The sequence below is a fragment of the Mesitornis unicolor genome, unplaced genomic scaffold, assembly GCF_000695765.1.
Source record: "Mesitornis unicolor isolate BGI_N332 unplaced genomic scaffold, ASM69576v1 scaffold55029, whole genome shotgun sequence".
NCBI lineage: Eukaryota > Metazoa > Chordata > Aves > Mesitornithiformes > Mesitornithidae > Mesitornis > Mesitornis unicolor.
In genome coordinates this window covers 1-14,627 of record NW_010210395.1, presented here as the reverse complement: position 1 = coordinate 14,627, position 14,627 = coordinate 1, and the positions used below count along the sequence as shown (strand labels likewise).

Here is a 14,627-nt window from a genome sequence, read left to right as displayed (position 1 = left end):
TGTGTGATTCTGTGATCTGTCCTCACCTGGTGCAAACTGCTGATTTACATCCACTGAACGTTCCCCAGCTTGGAAGTGTCTCAGATGTGCTAGCAAAATCAGAAGCTCTCCGGAATTAGTCTGACTCTGTGTTTATAAGGTGCCTTGCAAAATAGGGCAACCACCCCTGAATGGTACTACTGTATTATAAAAGTATTGCTATTGTTCTTTTTAATACTGTCATTTGTAATTGCTGTCATTTAATAATCAGCAGCACAGCGATTCTAGCTTAATTCCAGTCATCATTCCTGACTCTGTACTTAGTTTTCCTATGTCAAACTGGCATTCAAGGTGTTTCTTACGTATCATGTTTCTGTTACCTTTTCATAATAAAGCCCCTTGAATAAAATGTCTATATCTGAACATGACTTTAAAAGGGAATGAAAAACAATCAAACTATGTAGTTAATTATATAATAATATATTGTGTGCATGTATATGCGCATATACATCTATATACAAGCAATGTATATAACATACACACAAACACACTGAATAAGAGATTCCTAAGCAGAGACTTCCAAGAAAAAACTGTACCTTGAAACTGGAGATGGTTGAATCCTTCCCAGCTGCAGTCAGTGTTTCATTGACCCAGCTGACAATGATTTCATCATTCACCTTCTCTCCACCACCAATGTCTTCAAGGATATTCAGGGTGTACCTTAGGAGGGAAACCAGGATACCTGCATTTGCTCAAATTCTACTGTAAATGCAGAACCATGCTGTATGTGCGCAACTTGGCTGGGATTGCCCCAACAGTCCTCTTAGGCCTGATACTCCCCTGCTTTCCACACGCTCACAGTGTATATGAATTATAACATGATAATTAGTCTAGTGGTTCTAATTCATCTCCAATTCTCTAATCACTGTTTTGAGAGTATCACAATTTTTTGATACTGAAAATTCCTAAAAGGTCCCTCTTAGTGGATCTTGGTGTAAATGACTCATTCTTGTAGTACCTGAAAAAATAATCACTGACTTGAAGGCCAGAAGGGAATTCTTATGCTTATCTAAGATTGACGAGCTGATTTTTCTTGCTTAAATGTAAGCATACACCTTGGAAAGACATCCCAACCTGATGGCAAGTAATTACTACATCCCTAGATTAACTACCTGCTTGATAAACCTATATCTTGCTTCATAGACTGAATTTAGTCTGTATTCATTTCCTAATCACTGGATGTCTTTACACCCAATTATAGAGCTCTTAAACACACACACAAACAGACACATACACACATTCTCATAGAATTACATTAGAGTGCAGAGAGGTACTGAGTTGCTTCCGCTTCAGATAGCAAATTACAAAACTTCTGCATCAATTCCTTGTTTCCAGTATATTCTTCCCATTCCCTGATATAGAAACCTTTCAGCTTCTTTTCCTCTCTTCCATGCAATGCACATTTATTCATGCTCTACAGATAGTGACAATAATAATAATCTTCTGTGTGAGCTGACTGTAATGGCCTTTCCCACAAGATAATGTGCTGCCTGATCACATCCCTAACTAGGAGTGAGCAAAAGGTTACTCTGTCTTTGCACTGAAGCACAAGCAGTGGAGTGAGAAAGCTGTAGCCTGTAGACCCTTCTTGGTGATAGCATCATGAAACTGTTACAATGCACACTGAGTATACTAAAACCCACCAGAGTATACTAAAACCCGCCAAAGTTTACGTCTGACTGCCATACCTTCTCATCAACTGCCAGATTAAGGCCAGTGTGAGTGTACGGTTTCCTTCATTCAGATCTTGCCCAGCGATGCCAACAAGGGAAAATTTGGCTTGATTCTTTCCCAGTTCCACTGCATAGTTGCAGTTTTCAAGCTGTTAATGACAGGGTCAATTAGTGTGGTTCAAAAATATAGAAGAAAAGATGACAAGACATTGTTATTTGAATTCTTTGGATTGCTTAGCCCAGATCCTCCTGGGCAAACAGGAGCTCTGTGGTAATACAGCTACATGACTACCAGCAGCCAGTTCCATCCCCAAAATACCATGGTAAACAGTTAACATAGAAGGAAATATTATAGTTCATCAGCAGGACCCGAAAAAAGATTACTCTGGAATATACAAATCTGTGTCTCACAGGTACCTCCAGCATCATGGCATTGCACTGAGAAAAAGGATTAGTGTCCCAGTCAATATTTTAGGTCATTTAATCACTCTGACCAAACTGGAGGGAATTACTCATCCAGATAGCTGGGAGAAAGCTGCATATTTAGCAACAACTCTGTGATGGGTTCTTGAGGCATGTGGTCAAGAATCTTTATCATCACTGTCTTCATTTGATGTGGAGGGCAGTGATCCAGATAGCTGCAATTAAACTGGTGCCAAATGATTCAAGGTGAAGATGCATTACAATTGGTAACTAAAACAGTAGCAAAAGTGGTCTGCAAGTAGAGTTTTTAAATATTGACACAAAAGTTGTCAGGTCTTTTTACTTTACAAATATTGTTCACCTGTCAACAGAACTAGTGAGTCAGATGTATGTTTCCTTTTCAGGATGAAGAACTAATCACTGACTAGACAAAAAATAATTTAATGTGCTGTACTTGGGATCTGAGAGCAACGTAAGTGCCCATGTTGCTGTTTGAAATAATATAGATATCCTTTGAGGATAAGGCATTGCACTGGAGCTATTCCACCTTTTTGTACCTTCTTCATGTTGCCACCCAGTTTAGGATATGGTGGTTTGTTCACTCTGTTCCAGTCTACTGGCACTTTGATCTTTTCATAGAGCTGGAAGATAACCAAGGCATCTGACAGGTCACTGAAAACAGTAAAAAATATATATTATTGTCCAAAGAACAGAAGAAAGGAACCAAACTATTAGCAGAGGTCAACTTAGTTTCCTAAAAAAACCCACCAAAATCCTAAGCATAAACTCCTATAGGCTCCAAATGTTTTTATGTTTCTGTAAACAATTTTCTGGCTGTGTTTATCATCTGAGGGAAGTGTTAATACCTCTTCTTACCTATATAAGTGATTTACACGTGGATTAACACCCAGGGAGTTCATCCAGTTCCTGAACGTCCTCTCTTCCCTTGTTTCACCTGAAACAACAGATACATCAATCAACAGATCCACAAAACACAACACTCCCGTAAAATAAGTGTCTTGTGATGAAACCATAACTCAGACTTAACAGCGCGCTGAACCATAAACAGAAGGAGACACTGGTTGACATGAGAAGTAAGAGAGCACACTGCAGCATGTAATATTTCTTCATGACCTATATATTATAGTATTGAGGCAGACTGGCCTTGAAATGCCTTCAAGAATTGAAGAACAGCCTGTGCTCTAGCATGAACAGTTTCACTCTGAGGGTGAGAAAGAAGGACCTGAAGTTCAGCAAATGATCCATACAATGGTGGTCCTGACCCAAACCCAGAGCAAGCAGGCAGTAGGTTTATGCAAGATATGATTTTTAAATTCTATTTGTCATTAAAAGAATGCTAGATCAACTCTAATTTCAACTAACAAGTACACTCAATAGTCCAATACTCGACAGTCTCAATACTGGTTCAGACATCTCATAAACATTTTCATCTTTTAGTATGTGCTCTCCACAGAACAGACCCCCAAAATTCCCAAAGCTACATGCAGGTAAAGAGCAGCTTCGTTTTTATCAAGGAAGCCTGTGCTAACCGTGCAGTGAATATATGTCTGAAGGACATAAGGCTAAGTTAATGTATCATCAACTAAGAGCTGGGATATTGTCACACCAATAGCCAGAAACATCTTTTGTTTGCATTTTCCCTACCTTCAATAGAGCTCCAGTCGATGTCCTGGTTCTCCGGCTTGTGCAGTGCAGGGTATTTGTTGAACAAGTTGGCGATGAAGGCCAGGTTTAGCTTTGGGTTCCCCCGGACGACGTCGGTGGCCGTGACGAACTGCCGGCAGCCCAGCCGCTCTGCCTGCTGCAGCATGCACTCTGCTCGCTGGACGTCGTCCTTCTCCTGTCCCGGCGGAAAAGGGGGCATCAACCTCACCACCCAGCTTTGCACTGCATGCAAAACCCATTTGAGGTCTCCATGCATAGAGCTAGGTGTGGGGCTGTTAAAGCAGGTCTTTGTTGGATTTGTAGCCGTTTCCTTTCCCACTCTTACTAACAGCAGGTTTGTGTTTTCAAATGGGTTTTATTAAGAATCCAATTTCGCTATATTGCATTTTTCATATAAAATGGGATGGATTGATGAAATTCCCAATGAAATATATTTAAATATACTTGCTACTTGTTAGTAGTTTATCAGTGTGGTTCAATGGTTGTTAAAATTTCAGTGATAATATCTAATGAAAGGCAAAACACGTCATTTAATTCTTTGAAAGCTTTGATTTCTGAAATATAAGATCATGTTGCAATGCTAGAAACAGTTTGCTTGTTCTGGCATCCCAGTGCAACTCTGTGTTTGCCAGCATTGCAAGTAATGGACAGAAAATATCGGCATTTACTCTAAACTTATCTCATCTTACCCTTAATCCTGACATGTCAATAGTAATAGCCGGAATGCCTTCTTCATCTCCCTTGGGGGCAACTTGGTCCAGCAAATGGTAATAAGCTCTTGAGTCCTGTGGTAGAGAAATTAAAGGCAGAAAAAATTACATCTAAAGCACGGGTTTTGCATGCTAGTGGTCCCCAGAACAATGTGCCTGCATGCTTCATTTTTATTACATCAGTCATTGGGCTACATAATTAAATTAAATAGTTGGAAGCACTTAGAAATTCCTACTTTATGCTGTATTTCCCAGATCTATTTCTTCTCTAAGCCAATATATATATGCTACAGAATGCTCAATGCACGAGACAAAATGCTGTGTGTTGCACTTACGAAAAGGGCAGCAACAACAAAGAGATATTAGAATTGACTTAATATTAACATTAAATTAAAGATAAGAAAATGCATACCTTTATAATGCTGTAGAAGTCAGGCTGCCGAGCATTTAATGAAAGAAAATGCAATAGGAGAAAGCAGATGTTTAAAGCAGATTTCAAAGCAACGCTGGAACAGTTATGGAAGAGAAAGCATAGATTTCAAGGACAAAAGTTAAAAGCGACAACAGTATCAGCATTTTTCAGGCAAAAGGGCAGAAACAAGACAAGGATTTAACATGTTGTGTCTTTAATCTTCTGTGAAATGTAATGTTGCTTCCATGTATGGAAAATATTAATCTCACTTCAGAAATAACTCAAAGAACTGAAAATAAGGCTACATGTTAGTGTCTAGGGATTTGACTAACTAACCCAACTCTTCAAAACATAAAGCAGATTCCGCGAATTATTTAAAATAATATTATACATCTGCATTGCTACACACCATATCTAGAAAGTGGTTATTTATAACAGAAGTGAGGGGGGGAGACAAAGTTAACATCACCACTTAGAGAATGGCTGCTTGGCCTCTGAGAGGTAAGCCTGCACTTTATTTTCCAACTGTAAATGTGGTAAGTGCGATTTATCTTTCTGTTGCAGATAGGATTTAATTTGTGGCATTATAGTCCTCTCAGCCAGCCTACAGAAAGATGGGAAAGACTCCACTCCCTTCCCTTTCCATGGATATTCTCCAGACACCTCCGCCCAGTGGACCAAAACTCTGTAACAATAAAAACTGTATTGTCGAATGTGACTCTCAGCCTCACCTGTTGTCTTCCCTGGTGCTTTCTTCTCTATGTCAAGTAAGCAATGGTAAATGACTTTTCATGCTTCAGTTCCTGGGGAAGCCTACAACCAGGCATCAATGGAGCTAGGCTTTTCCCATGCTATGTTGGGAGTGGACAGGTCAGGTCATGGCTGGTGAGGTCAGTGTGCCAGCCAGCCCTTGGCTTGCCTGAAACCCAACTCAGACACCTCCCCTGATGTACCCCCTACAGCCCTGAGATGCTGGCTGGTCCTCACACTATAGCTTCAGTATCTGAAACTCATCAGTGTGCAACACTGACATTCAAATACCTAGGAAGTATGAAGGTCTCACAGAAAAAGCTCTGCTGAAATCTGCACCCACAAGCCCACGAAGTCCCAAGTACAAGAAATACGCTCCATGGACTAGAGACCTATTCTTGTTAGTGCCTCCCCATCTAGCTATATTATTCTGAATAGCCTCACTGAATTAAAACTTGCAGGTAACTTGCATGCAGGGTTATAGCAAAGGATGGGCCAGAGGAGCATATAACCCAGGTGCTGTACAGAAGGAAAGATCAAGCTGGGGAATTGGAAGAGCACCATCCTCTTCCCCTACACCTAGTTATATGTCTGGGTAAGGTCCAGCCTTTTCCAAACCAAAGCCAGATCAAGGCATTTAAGAACATTTAGGATGGGGCAGAGCAATAGAAGCAGGGAACTGAAAATACAGTGGTAGAATCCGTATGCCCTGTCCAGAGCCATTAATTTCCCAGGCATTTGGTGTGCTGGGGCTGGCAGTGATGACTGGGAGGTCGGGAGGAAGAGTAATACTACTGAGCGGAAAGGTAAATCCCACTAAAATTAATGTTTGCCAGAGCAGTATCAGCTGCTTGGATTGTTTCAGTGCACAATCTGTTTGGAGGGCAGGATTTGGGTGTGGAGCTGCTGCTTTGCTACTGTAGGTCAGTGTTTCTCATACCTTGATGTCTGAGCTGAAGTTGGTGACTTTGTTGCATCCTGCATTCTCCAGGTGGTAGTTTGCCCACCTCAGCAGCAGCTCCTCTGGAGACAACTTCATCAGATCCTCCAGGCTCTCCCCTTCTCTCAGAAGAGCAATCAAGGCTAAGGAAGGGAAAAATAAAAAAATTAATGATGTGATTAAATTACAGTGATGTAAAAAGTAATGTGTTGTGAATGCTTGTAGAGGGGAATATATAACTATTTTCTTTCATACACATTTTGCTACCCTAGTTTCTAAAAGTGAGCGACCAAAGTGTTGCCAAAATTCAAGCTCAGTTAGCATGACAGAGGACCTAAACAGAAAAAAGGGTCTCATCAATAAAATGAGGACAAGGTTGTTAGTTGTGGATCTAGTAGTGGATCATATAGAAGTATTTCAGTATTTCAGAACAATTTCAGTATGGTCTAAGAGATACCCAATTTCCTTGCCTCAGATCTTAATGAAAATTATTTTGAACACAGGCAAAAGACGGGAATGAAAAAATGAGCACAGACTTTCTGCAGCTTAGATGAAAGAAATCTCAGTGACCTTCACACTGAAACTGGATCCACATAGGTATTATGAAGAATCTACACATGACTTCATGGGCCAGTAGGGTTAACTTATCTGTCAATTGGAGAAGATACCCTATTTATATAGAAAAATTATCGTAGTTATTTTCATAAAAGAAGAGGCAGGAGGGAAGGACTGACCCTTGCAACTGCAGGATGTTCAACTGATCTCTGAAGCATGAAAGGCTTTAGAACAAGTTTTGAAAAGAAGAGCTAAGAGCAAGGGAACTAATTGTTAATGTGATAAAAGGGGTGAGTATACTCTGATCTACTTCTGATATCTTTTGTCATTCCTTGAAAGAAATATGGATTTGTTACATAAAGGAAACAGTGGAGACCATTTTTATCTGGAGTTCCATAGATAATTTCATATAGGGTGCTATGGGGTTAAACTGAACCAGAAGAAGCATGTGAAAGTAGACAGTGGATCTTACGAAGAGAACAGTGTTAACACTGAGAGAAGTAGGCTGGAAGAAAGATTCTTGTGCAGCTGATAATGGATTGATTTTTGGATTAATGTTTTCATTTTTTTGCATCAATTATCTTGGCACAAATGCTAGAAATGTGCTAAAAATTTGATGGTGATATTCACTAGGTGGCATAGTCAATACAGAGGACGATCAGGAAATCAGACAGAAAGAACTAGATGACAGTAATAAAAATGGAATGTAATTTAATAGTGCCATGTTCAAAGACATTCACTAGGGAATTAACATGAATATTTGCTATTAGCTAAAAGCTTATACGGACAGAGGATGAGAACAACTTGAGTGTATTAGATGTCTTCTGAGCTAGTCTGAGCCACCATTTGATATGAGCAAGAGAAAACCAAACATGACATTAGTGCATCCCAGGTATTTCCCATAGATGTTGGGATGTATTACTGCCTTGATAGCATGCACTCGTGACAGCTCATTGGAAATACAGTGTCCCAAATTCAAGAAAGGGGAATTTCACCTGGAACAGCTGCAGAAAAGGGCTATCAAGGAAAGAGAGAACCTATGAATATATCAAAATTATCTTGGCTTGTCTTCAGCTGACAAACTGAAGTCTGAGATGAGAAATGAAGGGGAAAATATCAGAAAGGGAAAAATAGCTATTAAGCAGGGTAAGGCTACCTACAAAGGAATGGGAACTGGGAACTCCGGAAACTGGTGGCTCTGGCTATGAAAGAGATAGAAATGTGCAAAGATTGAAGCGATGAAGGTAACATCTGCATAGTAACTAGAGGAAAGAAGTGTCTTTGTTGGTTGAGCGGACTATCCAGAGGCATAGGGAGCAAAGCAGCAAGATGAGGTGCTGTGTGGACTGCACGTACACACCCATAGCCTCACGCTGAAGCTATTTCACAGAGAATTTTGGCATTGGTGAGACACATCTGCAGTGTGGTGTCTAGTCTGGGGCTCCCCAGTACAAGAGAGACATTGACAAACTGCAGTGAGTTTAGTGGAGGGACACCACGATGATTGAGCTGGAGTACATGGTGTATGAGAAGAGGATGAGAAAATTGGATTTGTTTAGCCTGGAAACAGGTCTGAGAGGGGAATAAGTATTGTCCTTAACAATTATAGAGGGGCCAGAGCTGCATTTTCCCAGTACGCACAGCAAAAGGATGAGAAGTTAAAAGTCACAAGGTGCAAGAAGGGAAATTCCAAATGGATATAAGGAAAAAAATCACAGTAAGAGTGGTTGGGCTCTGGAACAGGCTGCTCAGAGGGCACTGGAAAAGGCCCTGAGCAACCTTATCTGACCTTGAGACTGGTACTGCTGTAAGTGGGCAGCTGGATGGCTGAACCAGAGGACCTCCAGGGTGGACTTCTGAAGGTTTCTTCCAGCCTAAATTATTCTATGATTCTATAATACTGATTTCACAAAGAAAGAGGAGATGTTTGGCAATCAAAAGCAAGAAAAAAACAAAGCTTCCTGAATTCAGTGTAGCATTTCCTTCTCCCAGATTTAGTGCCAAAAAAGCAATATACCTGGGTGTAGACCATCATTCCTGACCCAGTGAGGGTCTATATTAAGTACTGTTCAGTAATAACAGTAGAGCATTGAAATGAAGAGCCATACATACCTTCGTTCCTGCTGATCTCTATGTCAGCAAACAGTCCAATTTTGATGACTTGCCATAAAAGACCCAAAACCAGGTAAGGTTTCCCTTCTTTCAGGTCTTCAGCTCCAATGTTAACAACATGGCACCCAATGGCTGAGGCAGAGTTCAGGGCCAGGTTCAGATTTTCCTAGAGAAACAAGAGGACTTCTGAATGATGCAGTAACTAGAGAGCTGAGGATACAGGAAGGGAGCACAGCCCAAGCTAGTGGAATCTGTGAATGCATTTATGTACATGTCTGACCACAGGAAGCATGGGAACGCAAAATCTCCTGGGATTACAGGTAAGTTCTGGGTCCCAGCACAAAGATGGAAAGGACCTCTTTGGCAAAGGTGAAAGACACCATGTCACAAGCTCTCATGTCTGGAGCTCAGAGCATGTGTCTGCATTCATGGTGATGTACTGGCTCAATCCTGGTTATCAAAGCCAGGCTTTAGCTAATGCACAAGGACATGTTCAAGTGCGGACTCAGCTTCAGCATGGGGCAAGCTCTCCTCCACTCAGTCTTGCACATATGGAGCAACAAGGGAGCTACAACCCTGGCAGATATTCCAGGCTCACCCTAAACACTATGCAAAAGCCCTAAGACCTAAGATACAAAGAAGTTGCTAGCTGGAAATATATGTAAAAAACACATGGTCCTAGGAATCAGCATGAATAAACCTGTTGAGTTTTTAACCTTGCAGTTCAGCCAAGCACAGAACTATAAAGTCTGGATATTTTCTTTCTGAACTTTGGAGTATGGAGCTCTGGTCTTGCAGTGTTCATGGAAGCAGAGGGATTTGGTGATTCACAGAGAGGGGCAGAAAGAAAGTGATGTTTCAGGACTGTTATGTTCCTTCACCACTTTATTCCCACTTAAAACAAAGGGTATAAGAAAATCTGACCTGCAGATCTGCACTATTCAAAAAGGTGGCTTGGTAAACAGAGGGCAACTATAGCAGGCAGAGAAGCCTGGAAAACATATCACATGGATTTGCAATCTTTCACATTAATTTCATCACTGCTGGCATGACAGAGAGATTTGATTAGATACAAAATGCAGAGAGAGACATAGTGTAAATTCTCATAAGCTAGAAAAATTGGAGCATTTCAAATTAATTACCTTTTCTCCACCAGACAGCTGTAAAAGGGTTAAGTTAAAGTGGAAGCTATATTGATCAAATCATGTCTACGTGTGACAGGGATTGATCTGAACTGCATCACTAAGGTATGCTGCTGACCAAAACGATTAGAACTGAAAAATGTGGTGTACAGCATAAAAATCCAATTTAATGGCTTCTGAGTTTACTTGAGCCTGGCTAATGTTCCATCAAATCAGAGTCTCTGAGGGCTAAACTGGGTTAGGTTCATATCTATTCCATAGATCTATTTATATTCTGTACCCAGATACATAGATGCTGTTCATATAAAAATCTCTTTACATACTGCTGTGTGAGAAAAACAATAAACCTTAAATAGGTGAAAATCAGATTTTTTTTGTCCATTTAAAAAATCATATACATGTGCATGCAATAGAAATAAAGAAGGGATTCGGTATTCAAGGTGAAATAGTATGGATTGTAAAAGGCAGGCAATGGCTTTGGTCCCATCTCAGGCATATTGCACACCATGGTGCTTCCTGGATCACAGTTAATATTTTGGTGAGGACATCAGACTGCAACACAACAGCTGTGAATTCAAATCCATGGCCATGCCTGCAGATGTGGGCTTCAGCCTTCTGAGAGCTACTCCAACTGGAATTGGTCACCATGTTATCTACTTCCTTTTGCATTCGTATGGCATCTACTACAAAGGTATCTAAAGCTTTGAACTGGTAAACATTATACATTGCGCTAAGTGCAAATACAAACACTGTTTAGTCAGATTGCTCGCATGTTTGGAAAGAAACAGAAAATCTAAGTCTCTATGTTTTATGATGTGGACCTGAGCATCTCACTTTGCCACAAACATATTTGCCTGATTGTGTTGCGCAGGACCATGGTATCTCCAGCCTTTGCCCTAAGTGACTCTATCAAAGCATCCTATGGGGAAAAGTGAAGAATCTTATTACATTTTAGTACCTGTATTGTGAAGGGCGTGAGTTTCTTTTTGTTGATTGTTCTCTCATCAATGGTATCTGGCACTGAAAAGTTGATCATCTTACTGGAAATAAAAGAAGAAACAAGAAGAAATAAACCTATAGCTGTGTGCACACACAAGACAATATAGCTTTTGTCACTACGCTGTAGGACAACTCAAAAAGCTGGAGGGCTACTGAACATATATAGATAGTCTGCATCTGTTTTACATGTATACACATGGGGGAGATACACAATATTTGAGCAATTATTTTGAGTCACATGCAGATTGTACTATAGGGGTGAGGCCAAGAATGCCACGAAGTGAAGTTTTGCAAGAAGTTTATTGTGCCGAAGATTTATGTGAAAGCACTCACTATCATGCTGCTTTGTGTGAACCCCCAAATGTCCTTGGACAAAAATAAACTCAAGTAGCTCCTCAAATTTCACTGACTTAATCTTATTGCAAGGGTATGGAAGCAAAGAAAAATCTCATTTAACATGAAATGTTATCTTTTTAAAGAGAAAAGAAGTAAAAATCCGCAAAGATTCATGAGCTTAATGTGAAGTCAGCAGCTTGCATTTAAGCAGAAGTGTGAGCTTCTGCAGTCTCACAGTTCCCATTTGTAAGAAAGATAGGTGTTATTTACCAAAGCACTATGCCATCACCGACTGCCTGGAAGAGGTCATCTGTTTCCGGATTCATTGGGACCACGTGTTTACAGTCAGGGTCCTTCTCAAGGGCTTTATTAATCCAGTTGACAAAGGCATACTTTTCTTCCTCTGTGGACACAACATTAAATACATGAGTTTGTTGTGCAATACCTCGACCATCATTTTACTTACAAAGGCAGAACTCCTGGGGGAGAAGACTCTTCTATCAGTGTGACTGATCAACAAACCCCTACAAGGGAAGAAGGCTCTAAGGAGACAAACAAATGAGCTGAAGACAGCAATGGACTTGAGCTGGTTAATACTCACTCCTTTCATACTCCTTCCCACTGACTGGGGTGGCACAGTGTCATAAGGGCAGGCATATTATAGAGACTGGCAATAAAGTTCAGGTGATTCAAGTGTATGTTGCAGCTGCTATGCTCTGCTAAGCGTAATTTGTACTTGCACTATGATTTTAGTGCACTGTTGTATCACTCTGCTAAATTGAAATCCCACGTAAGTTCAAATAAGTTCAAATAAGTGAATTCTGTATCATACATTACACCCTTCATGTGTGGAATATCTAGAAGAGCCTGGGCATGGTTTATTGGACTCTGACAAGGAGCATTCAGAGGGTAATGGGCAAATGTTCCTTGTAGTCCAGCAGGACTGTAACGTAGCTATCCTATACCAGCAGCAGCTCACACCAACCCCAGTAGCTCAGAGAAGGTGTCCTCTGTGCTTAGGTAGGTGGAGACTTTGGAAGCATCCTCTGCTCTTCCTTCCTTGAGAAAGCTCCCCACCCCTGCCCCTGGAGAAGAAAGCCAAGGGCGAGACCTCCTCTCTGTGAAGCTGCTTCAGAGTGGGCTGTGCCCAGGAGGCAGCAGAAGCAACCATGACTGCCCCACATGTTCAGAAACAGGCTGGAAGAAGAGCCCTGATGGGTCATACCCTCTTTAGAAAAAGGTCAGGAACCATTTGGCTACAGGTGAGCTTACAGAGACTGGGGGGCTGTTCTCCAGCAAAGCTGCAATGCTTTTATAGTAAAGGAAGCTAAGCCAGCTGGAGCTTCCTTTCATAGCCACAGCTCTGCCCACCCCAGTAAACCAGCTCACACGATTTTTGACAAAGATCTTGCTCAGGTGTTTTGTAATCTTCACAACCCTTTGCCTTGCACCAGCCTGGCGTGAACAGCCACTGAAGCTCACCAACGCCAGAGGACCTGGGCTTGCATCAAGACAAGGTGCAGATGATCTCCAAGGGCACACTTGTTCCTAGCTGCTATCAGTACAGGACAGCTGTACCTACCTGAGTAAGAGTGTTGTGTGCCAGCACTGGACTGCTCGGACGTCCCACCGATAGCACAGATTCCCTCCTTTTTGTTGATTTGTTTTCGGAATGACTTAGCCACATCATCACTCTTCAGGTTTTGGAAAATCTTTCAAGCACAACAGAAAATTGTAAAATTTCAGAGAAGTAAAGCAAGCTAAACCAGTGAGTTCCTGAGCCAGGAGACTCACCCTCTCTGCTTCACACATAGGGAAGCACAACTTGAGCATTATTCAGTGAGTTTCTGCGTAAAATCTATGTATCTATCAGTAGAACAGGATCATACACAGCTTTTATGTTTTCAAAGCAGTGAAAAAAGATCACCCAAGTAACAGAAACAAATATGGTATGAAACCATGGAGCTAAGATGTGCGGGAGAAGGATGGCCTTTAACAGTTTTGGTTTGAAGAACAAGTAAAAAACTGTTTCTCCATCCCAAGGGAAATTCCACTATTTAAACATTTGCTTTTGTCCTAGTTCAGAACAGAAAAAGAAGCAGTTTTTTTAATGGAAAAAATGCCCCATAAAGTTTTCAGTTGCAATCTGCTGATATTTTTCCTAACCATCTAGCCAGAACATAATATTTCCACAGCTTATAACAGAAAAACTTCATTATGCTGTACCAACCAAATGGAAAGATATTAACTCTATTCAATACACACCTGTATTTGTGTAATTTGTCCCAGTTAATTACAGGATTTCTAGTTTCGTTACCTCCTGCTCTCATCTTCTCCAGAAAGGGGGCTCCTTGGATTAACTAGGTGCCCATGAGACCCTATGCTTGTGCCTCTGCTGTGCCCTGGGATCCACCTTGAGCATCCTGCCTGGTATCTTACTTACTGAAATAAATAACATCTTACTTACTGAAATAAATTCATCAAAACTGATCCTGCCATCCCCTGTGGTTGTCAAATTCTGAATGAGTTCTCTGGCTTTATAACCTGGGAGAGGGAGATTGGCTGCCTTCAACACATCTGTTAAATCATTGGTGTGGATGAAGCCGTTCCCACTGATATCTGCAAAGATTAAAGCAAACATTTAGATTCTCCATCAGCCCAATGAAATTTTATGCACACAAAGACTGTTGTTTTTATTTTACCTGGGGTAGTGTACATTATATATAAAGACTTGTTATCCTGATATCCAATATTTTCAACCACTGCAGTGTCGTTCACACCCAAGAAAAAATTACAATCGCCATTTAACAAATAAAAACTTGAGAACAACTGGTTTTATGAGGCACCAGT

At 40.9% G+C, this 14,627-nt stretch overlaps 1 protein-coding gene across 1 annotated transcript; it reads right to left on the bottom strand.

The window, feature by feature from the left end:
• Window positions 1-575: 575 nt before the first annotated feature.
• Window positions 576-14,396, bottom strand: LCP1 (lymphocyte cytosolic protein 1 (L-plastin); the record flags this gene model as incomplete). Its single annotated transcript, XM_010193158.1, has 12 exons — window positions 576-699; window positions 1,728-1,861; window positions 2,693-2,807; window positions 3,012-3,090; window positions 3,801-3,996; window positions 4,511-4,606; window positions 6,634-6,776; window positions 9,301-9,466; window positions 11,401-11,482; window positions 12,048-12,180; window positions 13,360-13,489; window positions 14,245-14,396. Coding segments are annotated over 12 exons (1,550 nt in total), but the record flags the coding sequence as incomplete, so codon positions are not given.
• Window positions 14,397-14,627: the final 231 nt, after the last annotated feature.